The sequence below is a fragment of the Dermacentor andersoni genome, chromosome 8 (genome assembly GCF_023375885.2).
Source record: "Dermacentor andersoni chromosome 8, qqDerAnde1_hic_scaffold, whole genome shotgun sequence".
Classification (NCBI taxonomy): Eukaryota; Metazoa; Arthropoda; class Arachnida; order Ixodida; family Ixodidae; genus Dermacentor; species Dermacentor andersoni.
This window is the reverse complement of record NC_092821.1, coordinates 128,715,658-128,737,250: the sequence shown is the minus strand read 5'-3', so window position 1 is coordinate 128,737,250 and position 21,593 is coordinate 128,715,658. Positions and strand designations below refer to the sequence as shown.

General features: G+C 44.6%; 1 protein-coding gene across 1 annotated transcript; it reads left to right on the top strand.

Moving 5' to 3' along the window:
- Positions 1-1,247: 1,247 nt before the first annotated feature.
- Positions 1,248-17,215, top strand: LOC126526011 (uncharacterized). Its single transcript, XM_050174014.2, has 5 exons — positions 1,248-1,441; positions 7,238-7,397; positions 9,905-10,020; positions 14,319-14,457; positions 16,632-17,215. The coding sequence occupies exons 1-5, from the start codon at positions 1,248-1,250 to the stop codon at positions 16,926-16,928; spliced, it is 906 nt and encodes a 301-aa protein (XP_050029971.2). The 3' UTR covers positions 16,929-17,215.
- Positions 17,216-21,593: the final 4,378 nt, after the last annotated feature.

The window sequence follows — 21,593 nt, the reverse complement described above, 5'->3', positions numbered from 1 at the left end:
AGCGATGTTCCATAAGTATGTACAAATTTGGAAGTCAATAAGAACATTCAGTGAGTATTCGTAACATCAGGGCAAAGATTATATTAAATTATTTATCGCTCTCCGACGCGTTGCAGTATTTTTTCTACGATTGAAAATTTCTGTGTCCTCCTCTAACACGAAGTAGTGACAAGTCGGGATTGTGACATCAGTACTGTGACATCAGTCAGTTCTCGCTTGAAATATGTACCAGGTGTCTTTTTGCAGAATGCTTATACACGAATAATAGTGCTGAGAGTAGCGGAAAGTCTTCGAAGCGAAGTAAAAGCACTATTCTCTCATGCAGAAGCATTCGAATCACAAGGTGACGAAAATAACGCAGCAAGAACTGTTCCACCTTTTTTTTTCGTTGTGCGCATGAAAGCAATCGCACGCAATTCTCCAACGATGCGCAGTCGCAGATTCTTCCTATACGACCGAGACGGGCGATACCGTGGCTTTCGGCGCCAACGTTATGCAAGGCGGCGACGTCGTGGTAGTGGTGGAGGCAGTCCAAACACCAGCGACGACTGCGGCAACCACTCCTGCGATGTTTGCGCCAACCACTCCTGCTACAACTGCGGCAGCCACTCCTGCGACGACTGCAGCAACCACTCGTGCGACGATTGCGCCAACCACTCGTGCGATGATTGCGCCAACCACTCCTGCGACGACTGCGGCAACCACTCCTGCGACGACTGCGGCAACCACTGAGGAAAGGGCCACGACACAGAAAACTGCGACACCTACCGCGTCAACAGCCGCACCCGCGGAAAGTAGGTCATCGCACCCGCTACTATCTATCTATCTATCTATCTATCTATCTATCTATCTATCTATCTATCTATCTATCTATCTATCTATCTATCTATCTATCTATCTATCTATCTATCTATCTATCTATCTATCTATCAGGAAGTAGGTCCATCGCTCGCACGTCTGTCTGTCTGTCTGTCTGTCTGTCTGTCTGTCTGTCTGTCTGTCTGTCTGTCTGTCTGTGATAGCGCAGTAAAGGATAGCAAGTACTATTTACAGAAGAGCGAGTCGCGTACATGAATCCGATAGTCTGCCTACCGATAGCCTGAGTCATCTTCTATAACGGAGACGCGGAGCAGCTCACGTTACCACCTCAAAACTCAGTGCGCATCAAGTTATGCGTCACAGCGCGTGGCATTGTCGCTCTGTCCGCGCTGCGAGCAGTGATTGACGACCGGCCCCTGGTGTGCACTATGGGCGCGAGGCTCAACTCGACGCAGATGTTCCCGCCGGATGGTTTGTGCGAGTACATCTTCTTCGACTCGCTGTACAAGGACGGCCGCAACCCCCTTAACGCGCCCGGACGCTACGATAGCAACTTGCAAACCTTCCTCGGCGCAGCCACAGCGCACCAAATCACGGCGTTCGGAATCGCCATTTCCTACGAGTAAGTAAGCCGCAGATACCTACAGGGACCGCTAAATATACACGCTAAATTATCTCAGAATGTTGTTCCAAAACGGCATTTTCGTTAATTTCGTTGTGTGAGGTAGATTATTAAAACTGAAAATGAAGGTCAGTGTATCACTTCTCTTCCTTCTTTTTTTTTAATCTTCTAGCCGACACCTTCAGTACGTCAGTGTTACGGCAGAAATTTTAAAGCACTTCTCGTCTTGGGTGGTTGTGGATCAATAAAGGCTTTTAATACTTGCTAAGTTTAGTCTCTGGCTTATTTAGAATATAATGCAATACATCTTTCACGATGATGAAATTAACTAAGCCCGAGCACAAATGCCATCAAAATTTAGGACGTCACGGTGAGTGGCGCGGGAACTTCAAGGTGGTGGCGCCACCGGTCCTTAGTTTATCCATCTTTCATGGCTTATCAATCCTTCTCTCGACAAGATCTGTTTCTTTTTTTTTTTTTGCAGCATGGTAATCTGAGCACCACAACTGGTGCAGACGAAAGCAAATTCCAATTTCCCCCTCTACGCAAAAGCTGTCAGATAACAGAACAATGCGTTTGGTAGGCACAGCACCAAAATTGATTAGGTCTGCTGCATTTAAAAGAAGTACTTACATCTCCAGTGGGTATTTACATTTACATTTTATATTTTGCATCATCTTTTCTTCAAATTGTTTTTTTTTCTTTAATTGGCAGATTTTTAAGAAACTGAACAATAAGGTTTCAGACTCCATAACTCAGACACGAGCGCTCGCGTTTATCATCTCCTTTGACTTCTTCTTAAGCGCTGCTCCTTCGCGAAAGTATGTACTAACTGGCACAAATTAGCACACGTAACTCAGTAATAAAAGAAACGACATCTCTGTTTAAACCTCACCGACTGAGACCCCTAAACGGGACAATATTGGAGCGTCATACACCTCTCTGAAAGAGGCTAATAATTTTTGAGCAAGACATAATCAGAACCCTAGTAAACAATGTAAAAGTTTCACATAGGCTAAAAGTTCTATAACGGATGTAGTTTACAGGACTGGAATATTTCTTGCTGATGCAGAGTTATAAAGGCTTGGTAACTTCGTGCGTCGTCTTACAACCCCTTTTCTTTTTGTTTATCAAATTTCAATTTTGCTCAAAGTAAAATGTTCTGCGCCAAAACAAAGGTGCAGCGATATTCTCGTCGTCACGAACAAACTGCCATAAACAACGACGAAGCAACAACGCTGCCACGAATAATTGCAATCGTTAAGTAAAACGGCAAGCTTTCGCATTCCGACTGACTTGGGGCTCCGCGGATGACTGTTATCCATGCCTGCATGCATTCTTTTTCATACCATTTGCCTCCTAATCTACAAAATTTGATAGGCGGCTGCCGGCCCTGGGTGTTTTTGTTCCTGTTTTGTGGAATTTCACCATGCAACAGTTCTGGGCTCCTTGGCTATCCAACCGCCCAACCAACGAGAAATAACGGCGACGCAAGGAGCAATTCTGCGAAGATGGATGCATGGACACTAGGAACGTCCCCTCTGGAACGGGGTGGTGGATCGCGCTACCAAGCTCTTATTATATTGCCCAATGTCCTGCCTATGTTAAAGAAAGGAAAAATTAAAAAAAACGACCACGCGGAATTCCCATCATCAAACTTTCTATAGATATATAGCAACTATATGGACACTCCAGGCGCATTTGTGCCGTCGGTGCTGTCTTGAGGTTCCGGATAAAATCTAAGGGCGATGAAATAGTCGCCTCGCGTCGTATGCTGTATGTGCGAATGAAAGCGTGCGATGGTGAGCCGGTGACTGTGGCTCAATCACGCGCACGCAACGGCAGAAGGCGGCGAGGAAGCGCGCTGCCTTCCGTCGCGCGCAAGCCTTCAGTGGAGGGGGGCGTAGAGGGGGGGGCGCATTCTACTCTGGGCGGCTCGGGCGGCCGCGTGCCCCTGGCCGGGCCGCTGTGTTTTCCCATCTGCGACGGCTGCAGAGTCCGCGCTGTGCTGTCTTTTCGCAGCGCGCTTCGCGTAGATGCGAACGCTTGCGGGAAGGTCAATTCCTCCGCTGCTGCTGCCGCATTTCCTCCCTGCAGAGTTTTGAAAGCGTGTTGCCACGGTCATCGAGTGAGATGAGTACGCGCGGCACCATGCTTGTTAATTTGGTTGGTGCGCCTGCGTTTACATGTTTACACGGCAGATAAAACTACGAAGCCTACTCTGTATGGCTGTCCACTAATTTGCTATCGCAATCGATGCTTCGCTTCTCGGGCGAAACTAGATCGTTTCCCTACTTCCACCAATCTTCCATTCACCTTTTACTAATCTTTATTGCGAATATATTTTCTTTCCCCTGTTCTCGCCGAAACAAAGGGCTTCAAGGAGGCCAGATGTGCCTAAATCGCCCGCTGGACAGATACCTTCACATTCTAATCAAACATACTCAATCGTTTCCCTAGATTTACCGCAGCAAGCACATGCTTCTTCTTCCTTCTTTTTTCTCGCTTTATAAGCGTGTTCTAAGGCATCCTGATCTCGCTTCGAAAAGTAATGAGCTTCCCCAAGAGTTATCGTTACTTCTTTCTTTCCTGATTTCGTTTTTCCCTCTTAAGTAGTCACTCATAGCAGCTTTATTTTCCATTGCCGCCACCCATGAGATTATCTCAGCCTCTCTGAATTTCCGCTATAGATATTCTTTGCTCCCATGTTGCTAACCAATAGGTCGCATATTTGCTAGTAAGCTTCCTGGTTATCTTAGTCCCCTGTTAATAAATGTTTTTCTTTATGTGCAATTCCCGGAAAACTCTCCCAACCGATTTACTTTCTTCCGTATTCCTCAGTCATCCTCCATAACCGATTTTACTGTGAGACTTCAAAACTCGTCCAGTGCATATCACCCTGCACAGCTTAATTTGTAGTCTTCCCGTGAGCGCCCAGTGCGAGGCGTCTCACTGGCCTTTGGTTACCCTAGAGTCCTCATTGTATCCCTAATTTCAAGCAAAAAACCACATTTCCAAATGTAAGTCCTCGAACTATTACACCTTTCCACATACCCTGGAGCACCTCGTACTTTTTGTATCACCATAGAACTCTGTTTCACTATGACAGCATTTCTGTTCCCCTTTGTCGCTATTGTTTTTCCCTGTGTTTCCATATATCTATTGCCTCCGTTTATTCATATGCCAATGTATTTATATTATTTTGCCCGATGTATTTCCTGGCCCTGTATTGACACTGTCTATTCACTGTTTTCATTGAATACCTTAACACCTGATTTTTAACGCTAAATTTCAGACCTAAATTCTGGCTTTCCTGTCTACAAAGATTAGCCAGACGTTGCACATCGCTTTGCGTGTTAGTTAGCAACACAATGTCGTCCGCATAAAATAAACCTGGAAGCTGCTGCTCTAGCACTGTACCCGCCTGTTTGTATTAGAGGTTAAACCGATATTACTTTCCTTTAGCGCCCTTTCCATCCTCCCCATTTACATCACAAACATCAGTGGGGATAAAGGTCCGACATGCGTAAGTACCTTCTTGATATCAACTTTCTTCTCACTCCTCATCTTCCTATTAAACGCAAATGGTATTTTCTAGGTAAATCTGTCTCAAAAGCTGTACACAATCATCGCCTAAGCATTCCCCTTTCATAATATGCCACAAAATGTTGAGGTCTACGTTGTCATAAGATCCTATAAAATCTAAAAAGGGGATATGTAACGTTGTCCTCTCTACTCTGGATATTTCAGTGCACTGAGTAAGGACAAATAAATTAATATCCAGACGCCTACTGATTCTGAAGACATTCTGAAGTTCTCCAAGTATTCCATTATTATCTACCCATGGTTACATTACTAATCTGTATATTAGTGATGTAATGGTTAACAGTCTATATCAGTGAATTCTATCTTTCTCCCCTTTACCTTTATCAAATAAATTCATTCTGCATTGTCTCCAACTGTCTGGTATTCATCTGCCTTTTAGACTTTTTTCTGCTGCTTTCAACACAGCTTCTTTACTTTTTGGTCCTAGTTGACTAATCAGCCTAACGGGAACCTCGTCTAGCCCTGTGGCTGTGCGCTTATTAATTTTCTCTTCGGCTTTCTTCCAGTTGGAATTTGTGAGCACCAGCTCCTTTTGCATCTCGTTCTCTTTCATACCCCTTTTTTCCTCAACTACAACCTCTTCATAGCCTTGGAAATATTCGGCTGTTATTTTTTATTCGGCCGCGCCCCCTTCCAGTGTGTTTTCATCTTCGTGTAGGATACTTTGTTTTATTATTTCAGACTTCCTGCCTAGTAACTTTATGGGGTTCCAAAATATTCTAGGTACGGCCTTCTTTTTCTCGCGTATTCCTGACAACCAATGTTCACTTTCACCTTTTTATCTTTGCTTGAACCAGTATTTGAACCACAGATTTTTTCTCCCGGCATATTTCCTATTTTCTGGCTATTTGATCTTGCGTCAACTGCGCTTTTTTTTTTTTTTTGCGAGCATTCCGAGCCCTTCATGGTGCCGGCGACCCGATAAATGTTGACGCCTTCTCCGCTAGGGGAAGAAATGGCGCTGGCATCTGCCAGCAAACTTGATGTTGGGAGCCTTATATAATGCAGCTGTCAGCAAATATGCGCATGTAGAATAATAAGTTATTTGGCAGGTCGTTGATATAGATATGAAACAGTGGCGGACCGAGAACGCGCCCCTTTGGTGCACCTGAGAGAACATTGGAAAGGGATAAAAAAATTGTTAACGATGGTGAATTGCTGCCTGTTAGAGCGAAAATTGCGAGGTAAAGGTAAAGTTAGCAAATGCAGTTTTATTACTGGTGATTCCACGAAAAGGCGACAATGGGTAACGCGGCCAAGAGCTTAAGAAATCTCAAGAAAGATGTCAGTTTGCAAGTTTGAGTACACGTTAAAATGCAAGTCTGTCGGTAATTCTAGTAGTTGTCTCACATGGCAAACATCTCCTGAACCCATGCTGTTTACTGAAAGGGGAGTTCTTCAATTCCAGTTGATATTAAAGATGGGACGCCATACTGTGTTCCATCATTTTGCAGCACATATACGTTTTGTCTACTACTAATTAGGACAGCCGATCGAGCATCTAGACAGCCTAGACAGTTAGCGCACACACGATATCTCACATAACGGGACTGCGATAGCCCAAAAGTACATGCTCTTCTTCACTACAGCAGTTGCAATTATAGCTCTTACAACCAGATTCCTTACCCAGATTAACCGTTTCAACTTATTTGAGGCTCATGATTGTACTGCGCTTAGTGTCACACTGACGGACGAACTAATGGACGAACATAAAGGAACAAAACTTGGACGTACATGGCACAATACGCAAGTTGCGTCACGTACGTCTGCGTTTTGTTCCTTTATGTTCGTCCATCAGTGTAACACTAAGCGCAATACAATCATGAACGTCCACCAGCTAGCCCCGCTGATTGCTTTATGTGAGACGTACGTTATCACTTACATTTAACTTTGTCATCTTCACTACATTTTACGTCTTCAGCTCTACCAAGTGCTTCGGTAGACTTTCCTGTTTTCAAGTTTCCGCTCATAATTGTTGCGTTAAATTTCGTCGGGGATTTGGCTTGATTTTTGTTTTAGACTTTTATTACCTTTAGCACACCTAAATTATGAACATTTTTCTTTGTATGAGTTCATCATTTCCGCACTGAGAATGAGCATGCCCAAAGTAATGTCTGACCTGCGCTAGCACACGCTGTAGGCTGTAAAAGCAATCGGCAAGGAGTGACGAGTGCTTTTCTCATGACGTAGTGCTTCCCACTCGCTGGAGACGCTCCTAAACAACAGAACTGGGAGCTTCAAGCCACTGCGAACCTTCTGGGATCACTCTATCTACCACTTCGGTATTCTGGACACCGCTACCGTGAACCCGAGGGAAAGTGACGTAATACCTGCCCTGAGGTGCCTCAAGGTATGCGTGCAGTGCTCATACAAAAGCAGCCAAAGCCCACAGCTTACTGCTTTTCTCTCTAAGAACAGGAAAGCTGTTTGATACGAGTTTCGCTGTGCAGCCGAAACTATGTACTACAGCAAGATGAACATATACATGTGTTCACCGACATCAATTCAGTGTTTCCGAGGAAATTGCATTATTATTTTCTGTTAAACGGTTATTTCTTAGTGGGTCACGTCTTTAAATGTTTCTGGCTTTATAATACCTAGTGATCCATAAATTTGAGCTCTAGGTATGCACGACACTTACAGGTAAAGACCCGCTAGTTTTTTTCTCCGATTTTGCACAACGGAAGTATTTCATCAGAATGACTAACTGGGTGAGTTGGCGCACATTCATTGTTAGACAAACCGCGAAGGGACAAGGACGACGGCACACGGGGTGAGCGCACGCATTTTGTTTTACACGTACAGCAAATGTCAGTTTCTAATACCTTTTCACTTGATAGCAAGCATTCGTCATGTGCTCTTCCCCCACCGTTGTTCTTGAGCATAATTTGACAAGTAAGTATTTCATTCATTCATTTTACATATTATTCACAACTACATGTAGTGAAATGGGCCAAATGGAAAAGCCGCTGCTGGACGCCTTAAAAAAATCCTTGGTCCCACCAAGGGCTCAGTTTAATGCTACAATTCTTAGCATTAATTGCATCTTTCGTTCCAAACAAAACCCAAGCGAACATCGTTCGCTTGGGCTTAAAGAAAGGCCGCTAAAAGAAAGTGGCATTTTGCCGAAATCAAACAATGGTGCCATCTGTCACCGCGATAGCTGAGAAAGGCGCATTTCAACATAGCGGTAACAGATGGCGCCATCGCTGCGCTGCTAAAGAAATCTTTGTTTTAAATTGTGTCGCAGTATTCGACGCGCACTTCGGCTTTGTTTCGAACGAAACAGGCGAGAAATGTTCACAAACGTGGTAATAAGCTGAGCACGCTGCATAATGCCCTATGCGAAATATGAGCACAATTGAACAAGTTATTTAGCTGTACGCTTCATGTGTGCTTGGCTTTTCTATTAGGCATTACTCTGTAGAAGCATGTTTCTATTACTCTGTAGACGCATGTTGCTATAAAGAGTTAAATTGACTCAGAAGACCCACACGAAGTCATTTTTGACTGGTAAATTATTCTTTCAAAACCGAAGACGCGTTCATTCAGTGGCAAAAAAGTTTATTGCTGAAGAAAGGCAAGACCATGTAATTGCGCTATAAGCAGGAAATGAAATGCACTACAAGTCAAGTTTATTTACAAGAAGGACAGAGTGCAATATTGAAGGACGCCCTGGCAAGAAAGCTGTATGTTTACACTGAGACGAGGCCAGGGGCCCACCAGCAGGCAACAGCAGCAGGCAGCATAACGTCGAACGAAAATTCAGTGGCGATTTTGGACTACATGCGAGATAATTGTGTTACCATTTCGTCACACCTCTGTGAGGCGCCGGATTCATGATATAAACCACGTTAACCACATTGGAAAGCCTTGTTCAGGAGCTCACTCGACACACGTCCTGCCTACTCGGGGCGCGAAATGCTACTGACGTTGGTCGGACACACACACACACACACACACACACACATATATATATATATATATATATATATATATATATATATATATATATATATATATATATATATATATATATATATATATATATATATATATGTAGGGAGAGAGAGAGAACACACAATGAAGCCAAGGAAAGCATCGGAGAAATTAGCCGTGGTTGAAATCGAAATGTAGAAATTGATAAAGGGAAATGAAAGTGGGCAAAAAGAACTTAGCGCTGGTGGGCGCAGAACCCACAGCTTCCGCATTACGCGTGCGCCGCACTGTACGCATGGTGTCCCAGCTATAATGCACCAAGCTTTAAGAATAGTGCACGCAAATGCCACGAAGCTGGGCAGAACCAAAGCAATGTTGTTTGCTGTCGCTTCAAGACACTCAAAGTATCTTCTGCATTCGCCCTAATGAAATAATTAGCATTAATTAATTAATCAACTGCTCAAATATTATCATTATATGAAAATTGTCAATGAGAAAATTGTGGAGCGACACGAAAAGACTCCCGATACAGCTTTCTGTTGCTCAATGCGTGCTACACACACGCACTTTTTCCCATTTTGACACTCTGAATGCTAACGCATTAAATGTGCAGTGAAGCACTGACTTTGCTTAACGCACATATACACCTAGATACCATTTATACGTAAACCATTTGGATATATTGAGCTCCTAATAAGTCTCACGTGCTCTGTTTATCTTTACTGTTAACTTTTAATTTCTTCTTTTAATAATGCACACGCAACCTTGGTCCACGCGTATACATACACGCTGTTCACTGTAAAATACGTTTGCGAGAGTTGTTGTTCTCTACGCAGGAAGACATCTGGGAACAAGAGACGCGCTTCTATAAGAATAGCATTGACAACAAGCAAACGATCACATTCAATCTTCTCGCAGCTCCTGCGTGAGCATTACTCCAAGGAAATCATCGACCAGGGCCTCGAGGTCTTCACGTTTTTTGCAGCAAGTGCTCCAGACGATGCCTGGGCTACCTTCTACATGACGAAATTCATGTAAGCTCGCTAAGGAATTCAATATGCCCCGGCTATATAAGATAATGCCCCGCCGGCAACACAAATTGACAGCTGAAAAGCAAAATGAAATTGCAAAGCATTCATGCATTTCAAAGTTTTCTAACTTCTCCGTCACTTGGTGTCATGTAATCGCACGCCGCACGTCCATACCTGCGCATTGCGCATGCGCAGCCAATATTACATGCCGCCATGACCGTTCGCTCTGTCCGACGCACCGCATATAGGTGGGCTGCAACTGCCTGGAAAGTAGGCCAGTGTTGATTAACTTATCGAGAAAGTCCTGAAGTTTACTGCGTTTTTTTTTTTACTCACCATATCGACAACTCTGCCTTTTTAGGCGCTTTGTGGCTTTTCGGCAAGTTTTCTTATTTAGCCTGACAAAATTTTCGAGCAGAAATCGGCCAATTGAAACGCCCTCCCCACATTTTGTCCCTATAGGCCTTCGAGCCATATCTCAATAAATGCATTTTACCATGATCATCATCCCAAGGTGTGCATATGCCGAAAAGCTAATAAGTGAGCCAAGTAGGTACATCAAAGCTGGTTCTCTGGACAAAGCGCCATCTTGAAACGTAATGCTGTTTGGCAAAATGAGGAAAGGCTGAACATCCGTCCGTTGACTCGCCACTGTAGGTGGTAACTTACACCCGTGCATATTATAAAGTTATGATGATGATGATGATGCTGATGTGCAGTGTTTAATGGTGCAAGGGCCAAGTGTGGCCAAAGAGCGCCAAGGCATTGATGATGAGTAAATGGACTAATGGCTGATGTGACGTGGCTGTAGAGAGGCCTAAAACAAAGAGCTATAAATTGACTAAAATACATAAGGAATTAAAATATGAGAATGACTGAAGTAGTGTGTGCTGTAAGTATAGGATGTGCAACAAGGGTGTAATAGCGTTACATGCATAAAAATGGACAGGTGATTGTTGATGACGAGTAGGACAATAGCCTTAGCGGGTCCCTTGAGTACAAGGGCCCGAAGGCATGTGCTATAACAAAGGTTGACATCGCAACCGTGGCCTCTCGCAAGAGGCCGTCTTACGAATTTCTTAGACAGAAAACGTGGAGCGTGTCAACGTTCTTTAAAAAGGTTAAAATAGATTTCATGCCAAATAGCGGTTCTCTGCCTAGAAACAGTGCTAGGTGAAGTGCTATACAATGCATATAAGCTAAGGGGAAGTGTCTTTTCCTCTCGACTTCTGTTTCGCGACATTCTAGGAAGACATGCTGAACACATGTCTACACATGTGTTACACATCTACTACACATTGTACGTTAACCGCCAGTCAACAAAAAACTATGTGCATCGTAACTGTGCCCTATTCTGAGACGACAGAAGAGGACATCACTTCGTCTGGACTTGGTCAGTGATGACCAGTATCCTAAATATGGCCATCACTGGCCATATTTAGGATACTGGATACTACGTGGAGCTTATTAAGGATTTCAGGGTCCCACTTATGCTGCCAGTAAGCTCTCAGTCTTTTCAGTAAGTATGGATTTAGGTCTGAGACTGGAACTGCTACGGACATGTTGCAAGCTTTCGTTTCTAAGGATGTATCAATTCGGTCTGCCAGGACGTTACCTTCTATACCTCTGTGTCCGGGCACCCAGCATACCGCATTTTATAAAGTAAGAACGCCGTCTGGGGAATATTAAAACACAATACATATAATTCTGAGAAGTAATTAACTGTCATCAATATCATCACTTGACGACTTTTTGCTAAAAATGGCGTGCTTAAAGCTGCGTCATGGCTGCCATGCGGGAGCTGAAATATATATTTTTTTATTTCCTCTAATATTTTTATTTGTGGGTAGCGTCCATGTTTCTTTAGGCAACTGCGCCTTTTTTGGTTAGCTAGGAAAGCCAGATTATATTCAAAGAAACCCGACAAATGTGAGAGACGCTTGCCATGGAGAACTCCGTAACGTGACGTTCCGCCCTTCGTTATCTTTTGGTTTGAAGAAAAAAAAAGAACCAACAAAAGAAATGTGTAAAAAAAAATCCGAGGGTATAACTTAAGCACTCCTTGTGAGTTGTGAATGCGAAAGCTTAATGTCCAAATGAATGTTGCTGAGTGGTCCTTCGAGCTTTGCGCTGCGAGTAATGCACCATAGCGGTACGTGTTGTCCGAGCCAGCAAGCAGCAGCAGCAGCAGCAGCCTGCGATGCCAACAAGTCCGAGAAAGAAGCAGCGGCCACCAAGGCCACCCCAGGAGTGCGCAGCTCGAAGCCCAGTGTAGGGTGGCTGAATGGTTTCATCGCTTCCTTACGCTTCATTTTGGTTCCTTTTCTTTTTCAGTTTTGGTATCGAAAACATCTAGGATTGTGTCAAATTGGTGACGCATCCACTCCTATTTGATACGCAAAATAGTTCATAGAATCTTCTCTTCATCTCGACTATATGAAACTACAGGCTTCTTACGTGGCCCCAAAAAGTTGGTGCCGTTGGTCTTTAAAGGGCAACTCCGGCGATTTCTCGACTATATGTCAAGGTAATGGTATATTCAGTTTCCCGAGACCCCCCCCCTGTGACGCGTCTGATAGAATTGTTCCGCAAGTTCGAAAATAGTATTGAAGAATCAAAAAAGCGCGAGAATGAAACCTAAACCCTACCGAGAAGCCCAGGGAACCTCTTCGTGTGACGGCACGAAAGGAGCATAATGAGGAAGGCGCGCAAGGCATGCCGGTCTCGCCCGCGGGGCGAACGAAACCGGCGAAGAGCAGACGCTCAGCTGATTCGTGACCTCACCGAACCTTGCGAGCGTGAGCTGCACCAGCTCTTCAGATTTGTCCAACAGGGAGAGCTACGATTCTGGCGAATTCAATAGCCACGAATAGCCGTCTGCGTTCGACCCGCGACCACGAGAGCCAGCGCCCGTACGCTACATATTGTGCTGCACCATGAAGAACGCCGCTGACAGTCAAAGCACTGATACGTGCATTTGTTTACATCTGTTTACATCAGCAGGTATACAGCGACCTCTCATCGTTCGCTTGAAATATAATGCTAGCCGCTTATCAGTGAGATCAATTAATGCTAGAACATAGCAAAACACGCACATTTTGTGCATGTGAGCACCCTGGCATCACTCGTGAGTCGCGCTGACATGAGCGACCACACGGTTTCGAAAACAGCGAGCGGGAGACCGTAGTACGGTAGCGTCGTGAAGATGCCTACTTATCATTCCTCATATCCTCCTCGTGCACACAATTAGTGTGTTGCGTAAAGTGGGCATAGATCAGGACATTGCGCGTGTTATCGTTCATTTAGAAAACACGCCGTTTTTCTCGCGGGAACGCCGATGCCAGTATTGACACCGTTGGCAGCTGAACGAGGCGGTTGCTTACTGTATCGAAGGGGCCTCCGCTTTCTGTCCATTTGGGGTACGAGGCAAACAGTGCACCTCAGAAGCTAAATAATGAGTAGTCACATTTAATTTAGGGAAGTGCTGGCAAGTGCGACTGGCCACCTTCGAGAACGGCAACGTATACCGATGATGTTAGCACACCGTGTCGCCGCTCCTAGTTTTCTCTGTGTGCACTGTACGAGATGAGTGACGGTTTATTTCAAACGCGTATCGTCAAAACTGAACTAAAGAAGCAGTTCGCTTCATCTTGCTGAATGGCTTAATTAGCTTGAGGTCAGTCACTCAGGCCCGCCAGCACAGCATTAGAAGCACGAACTCGGCCACTGTGATAGCCTTAAACTCGGCTGAAAGCCATCGGCATCGGCTCAACTGTGTGTGCGGATATTGAGGGCTGAAGTTCGTGCGGCAAACAGCGCAGCGCCACTTGCCTCCCATCTCTTGCCCGTCCACACACATGACGTAGTTTTTCGCGACAGCAACTCCTCACGCCAAACAGTTGCTCCCTATCACTATATACAGCTCTCTCCTGGGCCCTACCATCTGCCATTCATTCCCAGCATGCTCTACGTATACACCTCCTTTTACGTATATAATAACGCATCGTGGCCAGTACTTGAGGAGCAAGCAAGGCAGGTGTTTCGAGGGAATGTACGAAATTAATTCGTAAAAAACAAACCTTCGCAACTCTCAAGCCTTACGTTTTCGAGAAATGACGGTAGTTTGCGGAAGAACGCACTCGTCAAATTTCATTCAGATCCGCTGACCTCGAAAAAACGCCGGAGTTGCCCTTTAAGCGTACCATTCAAATTCAGAGATCAGATATCGTGTATGTCGCGAAATCACGACCATAGCCTGGAAAGGTTTTCATAAAGGTGGGTCCCTCCGCACCCGTGCGCAGGAACTTGTTCGCGCCGGACCTGTTCATCGGTGTGGGCCACTACCCGCGAGGAGACAACACTTTGCCCGGTTGTTTCATCGTGCCACCCACGCTGCTGCAGAAACCTCGGGAAATCGGGGACAGCTACCAGCACGATTTGGTGATAGTGCAGCACTTGCACAAGAAAACAATCACTCAGAATCACTCCAAAAGACAGCATCGCATACTTAAAGAAAGTGGCCAGAAACCAGGATAGTTGTCAAGTGATAGCTTCCCAAGAGACAGTATTCTATCGGGATATGATGCTGAGGTTACTTATAGGCACACTGTAAAACTACATATGAAATAAACAAATAAAAAGAGAAGATATTTGCTTTTGCTTGAGAAAGTCTCTTTCAAACGAGAAAAGAGGCTCCTTGATTAAAAGTGCCTTTTTTGTCTGTTTGTGGGGAAAAACAGAGTTTTTTCTTGAATGTAACAGAAATCGGGTCCCATAAGGTAAAGTTACAAATTTATCATCAATATCTTGAGCGAAATGACATTTCTTCGTCTCTTTAACATCCTCAATAACATTTGCGCGAAGCTTTATCAGCCACGTAGGTATAGGCGTATAGATCTCATAAACATGTGCACGTGTCAGTTTGTCTTAATTTATGAAAAGTTGCTCTTCGGTAGATTCATGCCACTCAGAGCATGGTTTTATACTTTCGTATAGAGCGGGTAGTGAGATGTGTCGCACACTGGCCGGGTGTCTTGTCCCATATCATGAGCTCTATGTAGAGTGCTTACCTGTACTTGCAAGATCTTTTACAACTGTCATCCCAACGTCTGACTCTTTCGTGCACCTATGGGATTAAGTAAAGAGGGCAGTAAGGCTTACTCCTATAAGATAAACTATGTCACACATTTGTTTCTCTATAAAGGAACTGAAAAAGGTCATCAGCAGAAAATGTTAGTGAAACTACAGAAAACATGAGAAAAAGAAACAAAAATGTGTGTTACTAAAGTGACCATAGCTTTTTTGTGTTTTCGCAAAAAAAAAATGTTTTGAGGTGTAGATCTGTTGGTTAGTTCTAAGAGGCACGTGGGTGTTGTGACGTTGCACCGCCTCCGAGGTCGGTCATCTTACAAACCACGCTAAGCACCCTTGCCAGGACAGATATCGTGAGCTGGTATCAGGGTCAGCTGACCAAGTCAGTGCTACTGATTGCGCTGCTTTCGAGATCGGCACAGTTTACTCGACCAGACAGCAGCCGTACTCACAAAGCTGGGAGAAGAGCCAAAGATTGCTGCGCGTCGAAAAGCCTCCTGCTCCAGCAATCGAATGCAGCACCTGCATACTTTCGGATGCAGTTTGAGTTAGTCTGGAGACTGACTGATGGCAGGACAAGCGTAAATCATTGGATTAAGGCAATAACCAGTGAAAGAAACTGCATGCAGGAAAGCTAGCATGCTAAGCCATATAGGGCATTCTGAGGCTTTCCGGTCTTATTTCTAAGGTTTAGAGGCACCAAACTTTCATTTAACGCAAACATATGAAGAGTCGCAAATGTCGTGCCACTCCTCCGTTAATAATTTGAGGTAATCATCGCATAAACACGCCATGTGATGAGCGAAGCTTTATTATCGGCCAGAGGGTGTGCGTGTAAAGCGATAGGGAAGTGGGCAAGCTTGAAGTTATTTCTTTGTTAGCAGCGCGCGAACAGACGATTATGACTGCGGAAGAACACAGGATGAACACTGTTTGTCAAGTGCAAATGTTTGCGCAGAAATAATGATATTATGAGCACGAAACCGATGAAAAATAAAGAAAACAGAAACCCCATGAAGCCGTATAAACAGAAATGTAATGAGCCATCAATAAAATCTGTCCCTCCTTTGAGAGCAATATCAAAGCGTGGCTAACGCATCTGGCCAGTGTGCAATCAGCGCAAGCGGATCAATAGCTGAAGCATTTCAAATTGTAAAACGGGAGAGAGCGACAAATCAACCAGGCTAAGATAATGTTGTCAAAATAATTGGCGCTGATTGATGGCGGGTGTTGTTTTATGTTATTGGTAAGTTTTTTTCTCTCTGTCTTCGTTTAGAAAGCCTTGTTTTAAAACCGTTCTACTTGAGAATACACGGTTTCCTTAGAATAGTCCACTCAATAAAGAATGTCTTTACAGTGGAGTATCTGTACCAAAAAGAGCAGGAAAAGTAACTAGTATAGTGCCTGAGAACAACGCTGATATGCTGTAGCAGTTTTTTTATTATAAGTTTATGAAAAAGCTGTTTAAGCGTTGTTAATGATAGTGTTCTCACCCGGCTCGTGGTCTTGTTTGCTCTGCGCAGACAACGGCGTTCGAGAGTTTCCCCAGGCTGTCGATGTCAACTCTGACGCTGAAGTATGCGCTGTCGGTGACCATGAAAGGGCGTTTGGCGGTCCCCAAGGTGTCGGCCCAGTACGGTTTCTTCGCGCCGTGCATCACCAACGACAGCATCGATTCGTTCGCCAGCGTCACCGACGTGAGCCAGACCAAGCATAGTCCTCATCGACGTTGGCCTGCAGCTTATGTTTACCGCATTTACGCGACTCTAACGCGCACCCCATTTTCACGGCAAAAAAAAAAAGAAGAAAAAAGTAAATGAAGGGACGCTAAACAAACTTATTTCTTCGGTGTTAGCAAATTACACACGTCCACAATACCAATAAAGACACTGCTGGTGCGTGAAAATACCTGGTAGAAACAAAATTCTAAGGCTTTTACTGTGACGATACCGATTCTGCTTATCAGGCACACCCCTGCTTGGGGCTCCAAATTAACTTTGAGCCTCCGGGTTTGTTTACCGTGCACAAGATGCACGGTATGCATGGGCTTTTGCATTTCGGCTCCATCGGAATGTGGTCGCAATGGCTGGGATTGAACCGGCGACCTCAAGCTTTGCAGCACAGCGCCATAGCCTCGGGGCTTGCGCGGCCGCTACGCTTGGATAGAAAAGTGAAAGGCTGGTAGCGACGACGCCTTGAAATTCCTGCATCAGCCCGCCGGGACATCGCGCATTCTGATCCCGTCTTTTTGGGCCCAGTTAATTTATCGTCGGGAAAAAAGAAATGGACTGCATGGTATTCTAAAAGAACCAAATTCTCAACTTTGGAAGTTTCAATAACATTTACTGGATCACAACGGCCGAAATGCGAAGGAGAAAATACTTTGCAATACATGACTTAACATTCACGACTGGCCTTGGAGTTTCGGCGTGAAATTCAAAATTGAAAATTTTACCGTCAGTTGTTCATTTTTCTTGTAATATATTAACGCAAAACCAACATACACAGAGTTCTTCAGGCATACTTTATGACTTTATATTGTTTCAGTGTTTGTTTTAAGTGTCTCTTCAACTTGCGCCTGTAGCTCGGACCGGTGATTCGGTCCTACGAAGAAACGCAATACAACTTAGTATACACAAAGTGTGCATGTGAGTAACTTGCAGTTACGAGGACGCACTATGAAAAAAAAGAATGCACATAACATCATGTGTCCACCTTGACGTTTATTTACGTTGTATTCCGCAGCGCTTCGAAATGAAATATTATGAATGACGCATTTATAGAGCGTCTGTTACAATTTGTGGCTGAAGGGGATATAGAGAAATTTAGCAGAGGTGCGCGGAGGGTACGGCCCATACTCGAAACAGCCCAAACTCGCACGACACAAAGAAGCATTCTGGGTTTTACGCGCCCTGACATGATTAGATTACGAGGCACGGTGTCTTGGGAGACTCCAGAATATTTTTCAACTCGTTCGATTCTTTGACGTGCACCTTAAGTACGTACACGATTGCTGTTCTATTTTGCCTCCACCTAAATGCGCCCGCTGCGACTGGGGTCGAACCTGCGACCTCGAGCTCAACATTGCCACGCCATAGCCACTGGACTGGTTACTGAGCCGAGACAGCTTGAGCCAGCCTGGATGTCGGAACGACAATGACAGCGTTGTGACAGAAACGCTGCCACATTGTTTAAAGACGCTCTACTAGTTCTTTACTTGTTGGCTTGTCTGTTTTGTTTGTTCTTGAAGTGACATAGACAAATGACAAATAAGTACTCTAAAGGTATCCGAATAGGGTGTTAGGCATAAAAAAACATTAAAACTATAACTATAAGATGTCATGATCTTCACGGTGCTTTAGTGTGCATGTACGTAAATTCAGACATGGTGATGTTTCTTTTCTTTTTGGTCCTCACGTGGCAGGTGTGCAAGAATTCGAACTTCAGGTCGACACCAACTTACGAACCTATCGCGGAGGCGACGCAAATTCGTCATGTCACCGAGCCCATGGTGTTCTCTTACGACGACCGAGTAGGACTGTGCAAGAAGGTACGAACCAGCGGAAGACGACTATTTTCAGTAGATGTAGACACATTAGAGCTATATAGATGTAATGAAATCAGCAGGAACTGAAATTTTTGCAGCGCAAAGCTACACTACGCGGGTTGGAGCCGTGCTTCGCGTGCGTCCGCGCTTGCGATACTGCGCATGCGCGAGAGCCGCGTGACGTCAGGAGAGGCGCAACCAGCGCGCGCTCCTCGCCGCCACGGGCTGCGGCGCATTCCAGAGGTGTGACGTCGTATATTATTATTCAAGAGCACTTATAAATGAAAAAGCACGAGGGCACACGGTTAAAGCTATTTTCGGCTTCATTTTCCAGCCTGTTCCTTAGCGCTTAACCTCGTTTTGTCAATATGAGCCTACAAGCCCACGTCGTTGTACCCTTGTCAGTTATTAGAGCGCACGACTGCAGTAGTCAAATAAATTTTATGCAGTATTTTTTACGAAAGCGCTATATATTAAAACGCTGCGCTTACTGGGGTGCTACGAATTATCTAGTTCCCAAGAAATAATTAGAGCTGAACACATACTTGAATGATTTAAACAGCTCCGAGTAGCAGGTTCCCGAGGCTTTGCGGCCAGCTTGTCAAAAAAAAATTTTTTTTTTCTTGGCTACGCACGCAATGGTGTCCTCGTCCGCTCTGCACTATTCGGCTATTGTAACCTCCGAAATTTGCGCACGGACGCTCTCTGCATAGTTTGTATGCGGCGAAAAACACAGCACTAATATAGGCGGTTTCCAAATCTATCCTCCTCCGACCACCTGCCTCGAAGTTACTAAAGATAATCTCTAAGGCTATGCGGGCTGCATAGGCCAGAGGCAGTTTGACAGCTGGAAACAAGTCATGAACCTGAGGTCTTTAAAAGGACTTCTTGCTGGGCAAGTCGGTGTCGTTTGCTATAATTTTTTTTTTACCGAAGAAACGCGGAGTGATGCATCAACCCTAAAACAGGAACTAGTTTGTTGACGTTTCTCCTGGTTTTTTTATTATTATTATTATGTGCTTGCCTGGCCAGATAGGTTGCCGCGAAATCTTCGATTTCGAACATTCTTTTTGCGGTGCGAAAAACATCCAACCCACAGAGAGCACGACACACACGTGTTTTCGGCGCCACTTATTACCCAGCGCCAAAGCTGGACTCTAGCTCTGAGGTTAGCACATGCTTGACTCACGCCCGATCTAGAGGCTGTGGATATAGAGGGGTACTACTGCACTAGAGCCCAAGATTGCCGTCTAGTAATCCTTGCGAGAAACCACGGAGTGCTGGAAGCACTGACCATAGTCACTTTGCCAGCATTTGTCCTTCGATCAGTATATATATATATATATATATATATATATATATATATATATATATATATATATATATATATACCACTCAATCTCAGCTCTGTTTCTATCAGATCGCAGCGTCGGCAGACGGACAGTTTCACATAAACTGTAGTTGTCCCTTCAGTGTCCCGTGATGTCAGTTTTAAAAGATAACACGATGGTTTCAGCTTTCGTATTCAGGAAGGCTTCGCATTTATTTAGCGCGTATTGCTGCCATTATATGTAAAATGCTTGTTGTCACTGCACGTCTCTGCCGTAAGTCCACAAAGATTTTGTATATCGAGCGCATATTTCCGCGTTAAATTTCTGCCACAAGTCCCTAAGAGAAAATTGTCTAAGCTAGACCAACTACGCATTTTCTCGAAGCGGTCGCTACTTATGTCATCAATCCATACTGTCCACTGACTACGGAGGCGGAATTTTGCCGAATAGTCAGCACGTGAGATTTACCACAGAATGTCTTGTCGCTTTTTTTTTTAGGTCGGGGTTAACAACTATTTAAACTAATGACTTTTTTTCTTTTTGTTCTTCGCATTCTTCGGCAGCTATGCACCGTTCAGGCAGTGGATCCCTCCGTGAAATTTGGCATCGCGGTTTTCGACCTCGACTACGCGGACTTTTCGAACACCTGCGGATCGAAGGACGGGCCATTCTCAAGGCTGCACCAGCTCCGCAGCGTGCTCAACTTTTTCCGGACGAGATACAAGACCGAAGCAGACACTGATGATTGCGTGAACCTGGCCACGTGACCGACGTGTGCTTCGGAGGCATGAATGTATAGCGTATACATCAGGCGCCCTCCAATCCATCCGGGCGCCCTTCCTCATTTAGCGATTTAAAAAATGGCAATAAACGCTTGCGGCGTTAGATGCGTGCCTGTGTCGTTCGTTACTCGCGCTGGTCTGTGAAGCTTAGTATAGAGTTATAGCTAGAACGGACGCCACACCCCAGAAAATAAGTCGTAGAAGGTGTCGATTCAACAAAAAAAAATTATGCACTCACAGGCGCACATTGGTCCCACTGAGGATATGTAGGTATCGTTTGTATTTTACTGCGTAAATGTGTAGAGAACAGAGCCAGGCCACCGGCGCATTTGCGGGGGCAGCACGGGTTGGGCTGCATATATAAGCAGACTTGTTATGAGTTCTGTCCTGTCACCTGTACGTGACCTACTGGGCAAGGCCGCAGCAGCAGCCATAGCTAGAATCAGCCAAATCTGGGAGGCTTCGCTTAGTGAAGGCTTCAGTTAGAAAGCTTCACTTAGTGAAAGTTTCATTACAAACTGAATTGTTTCTCAGCTTTCTTTGCCAGAACTAGGCGCTCCTGGATGTGCGAAATATATGCTGTGGTCATGCACCTATTGAAGGCGATTGCCTAAAGAAAAGTGAAATGTTTCCTGAGCAGACTATGTTAGTAAAATAAATACGTGATGCTTTTATGTACGTTTTGTTTTGCAAAATATGAGGCTCGAGCCTTCGGGGTACGTAGAATTCAACTTATACCTCAACTTTCGCAGAGTTAGCAGGTTTAATACTGTTATTTCCATATTAAGCCGTAATTATTAGCTTTAAATACATGACGATACATAG

Bases quoted from the DNA above. Each gene is read 5' to 3' on its own strand.
- LOC126526011 (XM_050174014.2), top strand. From the start codon at position 1,248: ATGGGCGCGAGGCTCAACTCGACGCAGATGTTCCCGCCGGATGGTTTG. The intron at 1,442-7,237 runs GTAAGTAAGCCG...CTCATGACGTAG, and splicing joins GGAATCGCCATTTCCTACGA to TGCTTCCCACTCGCTGGAGA. The intron at 10,021-14,318 runs GTAAGCTCGCTA...ACCCGTGCGCAG, and splicing joins TTCTACATGACGAAATTCAT to GAACTTGTTCGCGCCGGACC.